This window comes from Sceloporus occidentalis, unplaced genomic scaffold (genome assembly GCF_023333645.1).
Source record: "Sceloporus occidentalis isolate IW3139 unplaced genomic scaffold, rSceOcc1.0.p SCAF_127, whole genome shotgun sequence".
NCBI lineage: Eukaryota > Metazoa > Chordata > Lepidosauria > Squamata > Phrynosomatidae > Sceloporus > Sceloporus occidentalis.
This window is the reverse complement of record NW_028317107.1, coordinates 1,089,915-1,104,087: the sequence shown is the minus strand read 5'-3', so window position 1 is coordinate 1,104,087 and position 14,173 is coordinate 1,089,915. Positions and strand designations below refer to the sequence as shown.

General features: G+C 40.3%; 1 protein-coding gene across 1 annotated transcript; it reads left to right on the top strand.

Annotated features, from left to right (window-relative positions):
• The first annotated feature begins 612 nt into the window (after positions 1-612).
• LOC149281802 (histo-blood group ABO system transferase-like) lies at positions 613-11,631 on the top strand. Its single transcript, XM_089498968.1, has 6 exons — positions 613-686; positions 1,873-1,908; positions 2,317-2,451; positions 3,635-4,314; positions 11,153-11,205; positions 11,623-11,631. Exons 1-6 carry the CDS (start codon positions 613-615, stop codon positions 11,629-11,631), a joined length of 987 nt encoding a protein of 328 aa, XP_089355094.1.
• Positions 11,632-14,173: the final 2,542 nt, after the last annotated feature.

Sequence of the window (14,173 nt, the reverse complement as noted above, 5' to 3'; positions counted from 1 at the left end):
GAAAAAGGAAAGAAAAAATGTATTGAAAACCCCATACCCTTCCCACGGCCCTTTTGGACCATGTGATAGCTATTAATCCTATAGTTTCCATAAACTGAGTTAAATCATAGATTCGCAACATGATAGGAACCGTCTAATATTCCCTTTACAAACTACATGAAAAACCCGGCCGTGTGATGTGTTTGCACCCCAAGGCAAGCAAATGTATATATTTGAAAGCATTTTCTTTTCATTTGAATTATTTTGCATGGGAATGATTTCAAAAAAACAAAAAAAACATAACTGTCCTAAAAAGACATGATATATATTGTTTGGCTGGGCTCTCAAAATGAGAAACAGGAAGATTTCTTTTGGAGAAAGAAAAAAAAAAAGCTCTGATCATCACCTTTAAAAACAGTAAAATAATTTGTACTTAAGGGGTTAAAAAGAGTTAATGAGAAATACATTTTTTCCTGAGAATATATTACAAAAAAGGATGCTCTGTTAGCGATTAGAAAAATAACACATTATTTATTTATTCCTCTGAACATATATTTTTAGGTATATTACACATAATACATAATTAATAAAACATCATTCCAAAAATCAGAGGATAATAAAGTGTGTTATTCAATGTTTTTCCACAGCACAAGTGATGACATCAGACTTTCGCGCCTAGATCTGTTGAGTGACGTAAGATTGGATAGGTAAATACACCATTAAGTAGTGATTTCTGTATACAAATAGAAACATTGTATCAAGGACATTGTATCAAGTTCTATATACAAATAGAAGCATTGGATCAAGAACATTGTATCAAGTTCTAGATACAAATATAATCCTAAGGACATTGTCTCAAGTTCTAGATACAAATAGAATCCTAAGGACAGTGTACCAAGTTCTAGATACAAATAGAATCCTAAGGACATTGTACCAAGTTCTAGATACAAATAGAATCCTAAGGACATTGCACCAAGTTCTAGATAGAAATAGAATCCTAAGGACATTGTATCAAGTTCTATATATAACTAGAAAGAACTTAGCTGCAAGTTTTTATGTTAGAACCAATCCTGATGTTATGCTAACTTCTGAGTTCTAGGTTCTGGGCTCTAGAACCAGCAGGATCAACTCAGCTTGTTCCTCTACAGAGGTCAATAAACCACTGGGTAGTGACAATTCTTGGCTTCAGAGTTTTATGTTTGAGGTTCCATGTTCTACACACACACTGAAGTCATGTTACAATGGACTGTTAAGACAAACCAAAAGGACCCTTGAATGCATGGTAAAGTTGAATTTGTTTACAATGGATAAAAGAGTATTGTAGAGGGGATATGACATCATTATACAAATATAAATGGGGACAATACCAACTGCTCTCTGATGATCTGTTCATTAATAGGACTGTACAAAGAACAAGAGGTCATCCATTCAGACTTCACAAAAGGAGTTTCATTTAAAGGAGCAAAAAAAGGTTCCTTACAGCAAGAACAGTAAACATATTTGATTCACTAGCTATGAAGGATGTCCTAACAGATTCCTTTACATATGGGTTGCAAAACTTGATGCACTTGAGTCTTTTCTCAACCTAAGTTACTATGATGACTTAAATTTTCAAATGTATGACTGCAACTCCAGCATTTTATGGGTGGAAACCCAGTCCTGAGTATGACATGAGGCTAGATAACTTTTATATTGGACCAATAGTTGCTACCATAACTAGAAACATCTCAGGAGGCTTCCCATTGACCACAAAGCTGGCTTTAGAGTTATAAAGGTCCATACCATGGTCAGAACTGTCCTGAGCCTCTCTCATCTTGACTCTCGTTCCTCTAATATTTACCTTAACAGATAAACATTAATATAATTCTAAATTTATCTTCATTCTGCCTACAGAATGGTCTACACCAAGCCTGATGTCCTTCAACCATCGTAAGTTGCCTTTACCTTGGTACACCTAACTGTGTATAATGAAATATAACTTAATTCCATATGGGGTGTAATGTTTGTACATATGTTCCCCTTGACTACAAAGCATACATCCAGAGAAAGAGAACATCAACAAAACATAATACAGCTTAGTTACTTTGCAAAACAAATATTAGGGTGTTCATGCTTGGACTGGCGGCAGGAGCTCTTTCCATCCTGTTCATCATAACTATTGTTGGATACATTATGTAGGATGACATATTACATTGTGGAACGCAAAATGGTCCCCTATTCTCTTGGAAATATATCTTGCAATTTACATACTGGCCAGAGGCTACCACATTGTTTATCTTGGTATCTAAAGAAGACTTTTAGGGCTTTGTAAACAGTGAGAATCTTTATAATTTCTAGGAGGACAGATGTTCTAACGATAACTCCCTGGCTTGCACCCATTGTCTGGAACGGCTTTTACAACAGAGACATTCTGAACGCCCAATACCACCAGGCTGGAGTCCGAATCGGTCTTACGGTGTTTGCCATTAAAAAGTAAGTAGCAAACATTGATTTACTTTGTACTATAATCTTGGTATTTTAAAAGTAATCCCATACCATTGATTCAGATCCATGGTAAACTAGACAGACATGTTGGAATTAGAAAGGACTCACCTTTGCCTCGGAGGTGGGATAAGCAATATATGGCCATATGGCTGATGGAATCCCCAATATTTATGCTTCATATTGTTGCTTTTGTATTTATAGGCTTGTTAGGATATGTGTCAGGGACTGGGTCTATACAGATGACTGTAATGACCCATAGCGCCCAATGATGGGATTCAGGAGTTAATGCGCAGTAGCGGAGTCAGACAGGGCCGGGTGCAGGGTGACCACACTCCCCCGAGTGTTGAGCACCTAGGGTTGTGCAGCCACATACCAGGGCCCTGACATAGCAGTGGATGTTGTCCAGAACAAAGCAAAACCAGGTGATATCCTGCAGGCACCCTGGAGCAGGCATGAGACATAGCGCTACAGAGAAATGTGCAGGATGCTGCAAGCTGGGATTAGGGAAACTAAGCAGAGTAACAGCTGAAAGGGGACAGAGCGAGCAAGGGAGACAAAGCAAGAAACTTAACCAGATAAGACATACATGGTACAGGACACAACAAAGGATAGGGAACAAGGCAAGGAACACAGAGGATGGAGTGAGGAGCAAGGATAGGAATTTTAACTTCCACATGGGGAGAGGAGAGAGGAACCGAGATCTTCAGATGATAAAGGGAAGAGAGGGCAAAGGTAACAAAATACTGACACACAAATACAGGACTAGCCTAGGACTATAAGATAACAATTGGAGATTCAGTCACATCATATGGCCATAGTATGCTTAGCCCACCTCTACGCCAAAGTACTCCAATATTCGGTGGGTCCTAGCGCTAAACCCTGCCTACTGAATTTCTAATTGGCTGAAACTAAACATTAAATCTAAACACAGAGCAGAGATAAAACATACCTATAGACTGCAGACGCAAAAAATGCGTGGGGCACACCTTATAAAGGAAACAGAAGCGGAAGCTAAGAGCAGGACTGAAATCAAAGAATCAAAAGCGAACGGCAGAGCACAGGGAAATCCAGGAATAGATTACAGGGGAAACCTGAGATATGCAGCTCCCCAGCTCAGATAATGTATGATCATTATTTGTTATCTTATTTTGTGTGTTTTTTTTTTTTTTAGATATGTTATTTTTATCAAAGATTATATTGAAACAGCTGAGAAATTCTTCATGGTGGGACACAAGGTCAACTATTACATCTTCACCGATCGTCCCAATGACATTCCCAACTTCACTCTCGCAGAAGGCAGATCTCTGTCTGTTCTTGAAGTCCCCGGATACAAAAGATGGCAAGATGTTACCATGAGGAGGATGCAGATGATCAGAGATCACACTCGTGATCGCTTTGTCAATGAGGTAGACTACTTAGTGTGCATCGACGTGGACATGGTTTTTTCCGACCACATTGGAGTGGAGATCTTTAGCGATGTGGTCGGAGTCATCCATCCGGGGTTCTTCGGAGCATCTCGTGAAGCTTATACGCATGAACGCCGACCAGAGTCTGCGGGCTACATTGCTGTAGATGAGGGGGACTTCTATTACACGGGGTGTTTTTTTGGGGGTGCAGTAGAAGAGATTTATAAGTTGACTAATTACACCCATCATGCTATGTTGGCAGACAAAGCGAAAAACATGGAGGCTCTCTGGCATGACGAGAGCTATTTAAACAAATATTTTCTTTCTCACAAACCGACCAAAGTCCTCTCTCCTGAGTATGCCTGGAATAATTATTATGGCTCTCCAGCCGTCGTAAAGGTAAAAAGACTTCTCCACGTCGACAAAGACTTCAAGGCCGTCCGAAGCAACTGACCAGCCTGGATAAAATATGTGCTTAGCCAATAATTTTCTTTTATGTTATATTTTAATTACAAATAATATCTCTAAAATTAATAAAATATACAAAACCCGAAACTTCAAACGTGATTATGAATTGAAATTAAAGCTTTTTTTAAAAAAAAATAAAAATATGTTTTCACAATGGGAAATGATAACATTTATTAAATTACATTTTATTATGTGAAGGACAGATCTTCTACTCAAATAAATAAATGTACTTTATTATTATTTGTGGAACTTCCAGAAAAAAAAAAAAAAAGGTGTTTTCCAACAAAAGTCAGTAATTCCAACAATATACAAACATTACTATGATATTGTTAAGAAGAAACATACAAGTGACAGAGATGCATAACTTTGTCCGTTAAGAGGAACTCTCACCATTTTTTTATTCCTTGTATCAGAATGAAAATAAGTTTAAAAAGTATATATTTTTTTAAACAATTCTAGTTTTTGTCCCATAATATAATGTTTTCAGGCAGTTGCATATCAGCCGTTTGATCTCGCTCTGTTATGTGAGCCCAATCTACTTGCCTTAGGGCCAAACGGGTCGCATGCCCCCAACATTTTCTATCATGGCGGATATTCATGAGTTTGGCCGATGGGAGTCCCCATAAAATTCAAGTCGTCCTGGTTCCTGTACCCCACGAGAGATGGCCCTACCTAAAGGATTTTCTAAGGGGTTATGATATTCTTATTATTTATTGTTTTCTATAGAGCCATCATATTCCGTAGCGCTGTACAATGGGATACCAAATGAAACTAGATAACTCTGCAGTTATCAACCATAAATGGATCCAAGAAGGTCCTCTGTTCTACCGAAAGGCCAAAAAAAAGTATGTAATGTCTTTATTGTAGCCATGAACAGACCAGGCCTGTCAGACAGAGATGATAAAGTATACAAAGCCATCAGCACTTCATACCGTAACGTTTGTGTACTCATAGAATGTTTATTTCTGTGTTGTTAAGCCTGGTATGTTTGTCAAATGAGTGGAAGTTTGCGTATACTTTGCAAATACAGCTTTGCAAACTATGCATATTTTTGGAGGAAAAAACGAGTTAATGTGCGGGAAGCGTTACCTCCATAATCTCCAAACAGACGTGAAAACAACTATGGACTTAGATGGATGAGGAGTTGTAGTAGGATGGGTCGCTTTAACTGGACCAAAGAGGAAAAGAATGTGTTGAAGTAGAATTGGACAGCCTTAGAAATCTAAACTCTTGCTATTAATATTTCTTTTTGTAAGTCTAAAGTGTAAGCTCACAAGCCGAGCTATGTTTACCTAATGCATCGGCTCATCTTAGTCTCCATGGCCACGGCTGCTAAACCCTGGTCAACAAAAGGTGCTTAGAACCAGGGGTTGCCAAGGAGCTCCCTCTCCCAACTACCCCTCGTCTGAGCCCCACTACATGTACATTTGTGCAAAATAGCACTCTGGTGGAGCAAGTTATTTTGGGTTAAAAAGGTTTTTTTTAGGGTTTAAAGGTGCAGCTGATCCTAGCCTACAAACATTTTCAGAGAATTACGGGTAAGACCCGGTAAGGTACGGGGCGAGGGAAATCAAGATCCAAAGGGTCCGGGTGACACAAGGGTGGGCTTATACTCCTGGGCACAACTGGTGAACACAACTGAAGATGGGGTTAAAAGTCCTCTGCAGCTCTAGTTCCGTGACAAGGACCACCATCAGAAACCTTCAGGGGGGAACTCTGGGGACCCCACCATGTCACAGCCCATAATCTTAGTCCTTCAAGGTGTCCTCAATGTTAAACAAAAAGCCCACCCATTATCTCCATGACCGACCAAAATATCCCTTTCCTCAGAGTTCTTCATGTCTTAAAAATGGTGATCCACCTTTAACCCAAGGACCCCCATGTTAAAGAAGAACAGACCCGCCAGTATTTATGCTACAAGCCCTTGACAACAGATCCTGAGAGGCAATGGTGACCTCTAGTGACGGAAATAATTGAGCTTCCAGCTTCCACGCTCATCTTCATCCTTCCATACTAGGAAGGTCTCAGTGAGTGAGAAGGTCTACCTGTTGACCAACAAGCTATCCAAAAAATTCCACACCCCTGGATTCCTTGAGTAATTGTGATTATCTCTTTTGACTTAAATAAAATCAGTATTTTTTGGTAGAAAAACCAGTACACATCCATATATCTATAAATATATATACACACATATACATATATCCCATCTCCTGCCCCACACTCACCTCTCACCGCCTTCAAATTTCCCTCTGGCTGTTCGCACAAAGTGTGTGAGCAACATCGGTTTCACCGAGGAGTCACGTGACCTGATACGTTTCTGCCTCCCCATGCCAGTTCAAAATAGTTTAAAAAAGGGCCCTTCCCGACCTGGATTGGTGCGGCCAATTTTGAACTGGAACGAGGAGACAAGAAGAAGCAGTGGCACCGGGCCCCCTAGAGAGAGGAATGTAATCATGCAAATGAACAACAAAGTGGCTAAGAAACATGGATAACGGAGAAGTCTCCTGGGTCCCTAGCTCGTCAAAAACAACATGGTGGTCATGTATAGCAAAGCAGGTTTAATTTTTACCAAGGGGCCATGTTTTCTTGGACGCTGGCATGGAAGAATGAATTCGATGTGGTTTCGTTTTTGTAAATTGTATCTACATGAGCTCAATTATTTCCGTCACTAGAGGTCACCTTTACCTCTCAGGATCCGGCATACAGTTCTGTGTTTGGATATGTGCGTTGAACACATTGCAGGTATCGGTGGAGGGGCTGAATGGCAGATTTTTATGATTCATAAAAGAAATGGAAAAGTGAGGCTCATACTGAAGCCAATAAAATCTTAAAAGCATTTCAAGGCAAGGACTAGTAGCATATATATTGGGGGGTCTGTTCTTCTTTAACATGGGGGTCCTCGGGTAAAAGGAGAGTCGCCTTTTTAAGACATGAAGAGCACTGAGGAAAGGGATATTTTGGCCTGTCATGGAGATAATGGGTGGGATTTGTGTTTAACATTGAGGACACCTTGAAGGATTAGGATGATGGGATGTGACATGATGGGCTCCCCCTGAAGGTTTCTGATGGTGGTCCTGCAAGTTACAATGAGATACTTGGAGTGAACAAAGCTGCCTCCTCTGACTCCAAGTAGCACCAAGTTCTCCAGACATGAACAGCTCTCGACTTGCACTAAAAGTTATTATTATTATCATAATTTATGTGCATAGCACCAACAATGTCCATGGCGCTACCTACAGTCCCTACATTCAAAGGGTCTGATAAAACTATAACTGACAGACTAAAACGAGCCGATACATCAGGTAAAGAGGGATAGGCTTGTGAGCTTACACTCTAGACTTAAGAAAATAAAAAGTTAAAGCGATCCATCCTGCTATATCGCCTCATCCATCTAAGCCCGCGGTTGTGTTTTTCAATTATCGTTCTCATGTCTGTTTGGAGGTTATGACGATAACACTTCCCGCACATTAACTCGTTTTCCCTCCAAAAATATGCATCGTTTGCAAAGTATACACAAACTTTCACTCATTTGACAAACATTACAGGCTTAACAACTCAGAATAACGCATTCTATGAATACCCAAACGTTACAGTATGAAGTAAAGTAATCGTATTTTGTTCACATTAATATTATTAATGACTAGCCAGTAGGTAACCAAAGCAAGTCAATTCTTTAACACCTAAACAAAGTAAATTTATTGCTGTATTTGTGAAGATATTTGTGCTGTTTGTCATTTCCTGTGGGTCCTTCAGAGCCGCGGCGTTAATACTTTCCTTCCAGCAATCAGACTCTTCAAACATCGCATGTTTTCCTGTATAACCGACCACACGGACCTCACATGCAATTTTCAGGGGGGGGGGTTTGCACATAAAAGATAATTTTGACTTAATAAAATGAAAACATCAGGGATCCTCTGTTTGGCCTTCGTTGGTGTCCTTATTCTGGGTAAGCCTCTGAGATAATCTGTACCAACCTTCTTTGATTTAAAATGTTACATAAAGATTTAAAATGTAATATTAAGATTTAAAGTGATTTTAAATATTTATTGAGATTGAAAATGATTGAAAATGTTACATTAATTCAGCGGTACGGAATCTTGTGGCTTTTTTTTTTTAACCTTTCTTCCATTTCTGATGGAAATTAGAGAGCAGAAGATCTTATTTTATTTTAATCAGGAAAATTCTGCGCTGGTTCTTCCTTGTTGAAAAAGCAGAAAGCACAGGTTTTAAGCATTTTCAATAAATAAATGTATTCAAGAAATGATAATAAGGGGGGGGGGTCCCTTTAAACACCTTTTGCTGCCTTCTTTAGCCCACAATCCCTGATAAGACCAGGTTTCTCTCCGCTAGGAAATGAATACACTGTATCTCTGAAATATTTTTTTGCTTCTTCAGAATCCACAGATCAAATCGATCTCGTTTCATACAGAAGTTCTGTAAATATCACAGTCGGCCAGACCATCTTCCTGCCGGCCTCCTACACCATAGTCGGCCATGACTGTGAATACAGAATTACTTGGATGATACGTAATCATGTCTTATTGAGTTACGATGGGTATAATTGTTCCACTGATCGTCGAGGATTCCCCACGTGGAGTTTGGGGAGGATTAAAACGGACCCGGATTATAAAGACCGAGTGGAGTTTTATCCCCTGAATGCCTCCATAGAGCTTAAGAACGCCCAGCTCAGCGACGCTGGGATTTATTCCGTTAGCGCCAGAACTGGGAAAAACGAAACGGTAAAGAGGATAAAAGTTTGGGTGAAAGAGATATCCACGTCTCCAGGTACGTATGGGGGTTCCATTGGGTTCCCCACCCCCCCCCGCCATGTTCAGTCTTTTACATGTGTGCCGTTGGGGTGGAGGACTTCTACAGACCAATTTTGAGAACTTGTCATATTAATAATGATAATAATAATAATATTAATAATAATAATAATAAATAATAAATAAGTGTTCTTATGTTTATTTTTTTCCCTCAAAGGCAATATGGAAGATAAAATGTCAATCTTGGTCTTCGGCGTACGTTCAGTTCTCTGCCTGCTTCCAGTTTACACGTTCATATTACTCCTTTATTGCTAGGAAGGTCTCAATGAGCGAGAAGGTCTACCTGTTGACCAACAAGCCATCCCAAAAATTGATGACGGCGGCCTCTTTCCGGTCCCACACACCTGGATTTCTTGAGTAATTTGCTCATTTTTGAGCCATCTTGTTATATATTTTAAATCAAGACTATGCCCCATCAAGATTATGGTTAGCTTTATTGACTTAAATAAAATCAGTATTGGTTGAATTCTTCTGTTTTTTAATGTATTGCTTAGTCAAGAAAAATGTAACTTAAGTGCTCCATGTTTTCTTGGACGCTGGCATGAAATAATTTGAATCAATTGTTCTTCGACGTGGTTTCGTTTTTGTAAATTGTATCTACATGAGCTCAATTATTTCCGTCACTAGAGGTCACCTTTACCTCTCAGGATCCGGCATACAGTTCTGTGTTTGGATATGTGCGTTGAACACATTGCAGGTATCGGTGGAGGGGCTGAATGGCAGATTTTTACGATTCATAAAAGAAATGGAAAAGTGAGGCTCATACTGAAGCCAATAAAATCTTAAAAGCATTTCAAGGCAAGGACTAGTAGCATAAATACTGGGGGGGGGTCGGTTCTTCATTAACATGGGGGTCCTTGGGTAAAAGGTGGGTCGTCATTTTTAAGACATGAAGAGGAAAGGGATATTTTGGTCGGTCATGGAGATAATGGGTGGACTTTTTAAAAAAAAAAAGAAACAATCTTTGTGGGTTTTTTGTTTAACATTGAGGATACCTTGAAGGGTTAAGATGATGGGCTGTGACATGGTGGGGTCCGAGGAGTATCCCTGAGGGTTCCTGATGGAGGTCCTGCAAATTACAATGAGATACTTAGAAGCAACTTCGGGGAACAAAGCTGACTCCTCTGACTTAAGTAGCACCAAGTTCTCCAGACGTACCATTAGATAATGAGGGCTCGGCTTGTGAGCTTACACTCTAGACTTATGCAAATAAGTATTAACAGCAAGAGTTTACATTTCTAAGACTGTCCAATTCTACTTCAACACGTTCTATTCCTCTTTGGTCCAGTTAAAGCGACCCATCCTGCTATATCTCATCATCCATCTAAGCCCGCGGTTGTTTTTTTAATTTATCGTTCTCGCGTCTGTTTGGAGATTATGGCGATAACACTTCCCGCACATTTAATCATTTTTCCTCCAAAAATATGCATAGTTTGCAAAGTATACACAAACTTTCACTCATTTGACAAACATTACAGGCTTAACAACTCAGAATAACGCATTCTATGGTACGGTATGAAGTGCTGATAATTTTGTATACTTCCTCATCTCTGTCTGACAGGCGCACGTTCCGTAGTCCCAAACCGGCCTGGTCTGCTCATGGCTACTTCTCTCTACCATATAGACATTACCTGTTTACTAGAGCCATACTTTTTTTTGGCCTTTTGGTAGAACAGAGGACCTTCTTGGATCCATTTATGGTTGATAACTGCAAAGTTATCTAGTTTCATTTGGTATCCCATTGTACAGCGATACGGAATATGATGGCTCTATAGAAAACAATAAATAGTAAAAATATCACACGTCCTCCTTGAATTTGTAAAGATTTTGTAAAGATATATGTTTTGCAAATTAAGTCAGCTGTATTACCGGTATGATCTCTTTCTCTGGATGTATGCTTTGTAGTCAGTGGAACATATCTACAAACAGCACACCCCATATGGCGTTACGTTATATCTCATTCCATTATACACAGTTAGCTATATCAAGGTAAAAGGAACTTACGGTGGTTGAAGAACATCAGGCTTGGTGTAGACCATTCTGTAGGCAGAATGAAGATAAATTTAGAATTATATTAATGTTTCTCTGTTAAGGTAAATATTAGAGGAATGAGAGTCAAGATGAGAGAGGCTCAGGGCAGTTCTGCCCACGGTATGGACCTTTATAACTCTAAAGCCAGCTTTGTGGTCAATGGGAAGCCTCCTGAGATGTTCCTAGTTATGGTGGCAGCCATTGGTCCAATATAATATTTACCTAGACTCATGTCATACTCAGGACTGGGTTAGCTATAACTAAACCTGCCCTTATAATCTGCTATATCCTTGTACGTTCGTGCTTGCAAATAAATCATCCAACCCATATTTAAATGCATCTTTTAAACTGTTAGGACAACCTTTGTAGGTCGTGAATCGGTTATGTTTATTGTTCTTGCTGTAAGGAACCTCTTGTTCTTTGTACAGTCCTATTAATGAACAGATCATCAGAGAGCAGTTGGTATTGTCCCCATTTATATTTGTAAAATGATGTCATATCCCCTCTACAATACTCTTTTATCCATTGTAAACAAATTCAGCTTCATCATGCATTCGAGGGTCCTTTTGGTTTGATTGCCTTAACAGTCTATTGTAACATGACTTCAGTGTGTGTGCAGAACACGGAACCTCAAACATAAAACTCTGAAGCCAAGAATTATCACTACCCAATGGTTTATTGACCTCTGTAGAAGAACAAGCTGGGTGGATCCTGCTGGTTCTAGACATGGGCGTAGGAACCGGGGGGGGACGGGGGGACAGATCCCCCCCAGTAACTCATGCGAGGGGGGCCGATAATGAAGAAATCCCCCCCAGGGCCGTAGGAACCCCCCCAATAGAAACGCCGCAAATGCGGCCCGCGAGACCTCAAGGTGCGGCCCTCGTAAGATCGGCAGCCAGGGAAACCGATCTTACGCGGTCCGCACCTCGAGCCCTGCTACTTACCTGTGGGAGGGTCTTCTGTACTGCACAGAGGAAGCGGAACCCAGCAGAGCTCACGTGACATCACATTCCGGTTCCTCTGTGCAGTACCAGAGAACGCAGAGGGAGGCCGCGCCCCCTGCTGAAGTGTGTGAGCGGCATCGAGGAGCTGCAGTGCAGGTAAGGGGGTGGGGAGGGTCTTTGAATCAGTATACATGATTGAGGGAATGAATCTGTGAATGAATGAGTATATGAATGAATGAATGAATGAATGAGTGTGGGTGATAGCATGGATGTGTAAGTGCTGGAACCTTACATGCCAGTACATGCTGAAACGTAGCTAGCTGCCCCCCTTGTCTATGGATGCTGCCAGCAGTATGGGGTCTGCACATCACTTACAGCCACCCTGTACCAGCATTTACTGGCTGTCTGCGTATGATAGGAGTGTGATTGCTGTTAGCAATCACACTCCTATCATGCCAAGTCATATTGCTAATTTTTTTTGACCAATTGTGGTGTGTTACCTAGTTTTATAAAAAATGTGAGTTTTTATTATTATTTTTAAAGGTGGGGGGTCATTTTCGGTTTTGGCTAAGTGAACCGTGAATGTTTTGGTCCAGAGTTTTCATTTTGGTGCATCCCTAGAATAGAAGAAATAAAATTTCATTTTTACTTATCCAGAATCCTGAATTTGTAGTCACAAAACTTTCTAGGCCCAGAAATCAGTGAGAGGAAAAGTAAAGGTTTTGTGTCAATCACTTTATTTTAATCTGCATATTTTATTAAAGGCCATATTTTCTCACAGTGAAAAATGAGTGCGGCCTGCGCACGTATACAATTCTGATGAAGTGGCCGACTGCAGAAAAAAACTTGGACACCCCTGGGGTAGACAGTGAGAAGGGGGTAGGGAGAGGGTAGCTAGTTAGAAGGGGGGGTAGGGAGAGGGTAGCTGGTGAGAAGGGGGCGATAGGGAGAGGGTTGCTAGTGAGAAGGGAGGGTAGGGAGGGGGGTAGATAGTGTGAGAAGCAAGGGTAGGGAGGGAGTAGATAGTAAGAAAGAGGGAGAGGGGGTAGATAGTGTGAGAAGGGGGAGAGGGGGTAGATAGTGTGAGAGATGGGGAAAAAGTGGGGATCTGATAGGGGTTCCTACGCCCATGGTTCTAGAGTCCAGAACCCAGAACTCAGAAGGTAGCAAAACATCTGGATTGGTTCTAATATTCAAACTAGTCTTAAACTTCCAGCTAAGTTCTTTTTAGTTCTATCTAGAACTTGATACAATGTCCTTAGGATTCTATTTGTATCTAGAACTTGAAAAAAAAAAAAAAAAGGTCGGTGCGCTAAGCTAGTCTCAGGCTCAAATAATACAAATGTATAATATACATATATATAATACAAATATATAATATAAGGCCTTATATTATGCATTTGTATTATTTGAGCCTGAGACTAGCTTAGCGCACCGACATTTTTTCTTTTCCCTGTTTGCACATATTTGAGGTTGTTGGCTCCTCATCAGTCTGGTTGCAGCTTGCTGTCCAGGGGTTAAATAGGAGGAGGTTTAATTGCACCTCCCCAACACATTAATAAGGTTTTGGTAGCCGTATAAACTGCTTTGTGTGCCCACTATGTAGGAGGTGAGAGAGTAGGATCTCACCCTATTGAGAGTGTGCCTTGACGTGGCGGGTGAGCTTAATTATGCTTTGGCCAATTCATATAACCAAAACCTCTCATTTATATTGTGTTTATATATTTGTTGCCAACTTTATTAGGGTGAGAAGCGCAGACAGTATTTTGTTTTTTGTATCTAGAACTTGATACAATGTCCTTAGGATTCTATTTGTATCTAGAACTTGATACAATGTCCTTGATACAGTGTTTCTATTTGTATACAGAAATATTTACCTATCCAATCTTACGTCACTCAACAGATCTAGGCGAGATGTCTGATGTCATCACTTGTGCTGTGGACAAACATTGAATAACACACTTTATTATCCTACGTGATGTACCTAAAAATGTCTTGGGTGCAAACACATCATATGGCCGGGGCTTTCATGTAT

Bases quoted from the DNA above. Each gene is read 5' to 3' on its own strand.
- LOC149281802 (XM_089498968.1), top strand. From the start codon at position 613: ATGTTTTTCCACAGCACAAGTGATGACATCAGACTTTCGCGCCTAGAT. The intron at 687-1,872 runs GTAAATACACCA...TTCTGCCTACAG, and splicing joins AGTGACGTAAGATTGGATAG to AATGGTCTACACCAAGCCTG. The intron at 2,452-3,634 runs GTAAGTAGCAAA...TTTTTTTTTTAG, and splicing joins ACGGTGTTTGCCATTAAAAA to ATATGTTATTTTTATCAAAG.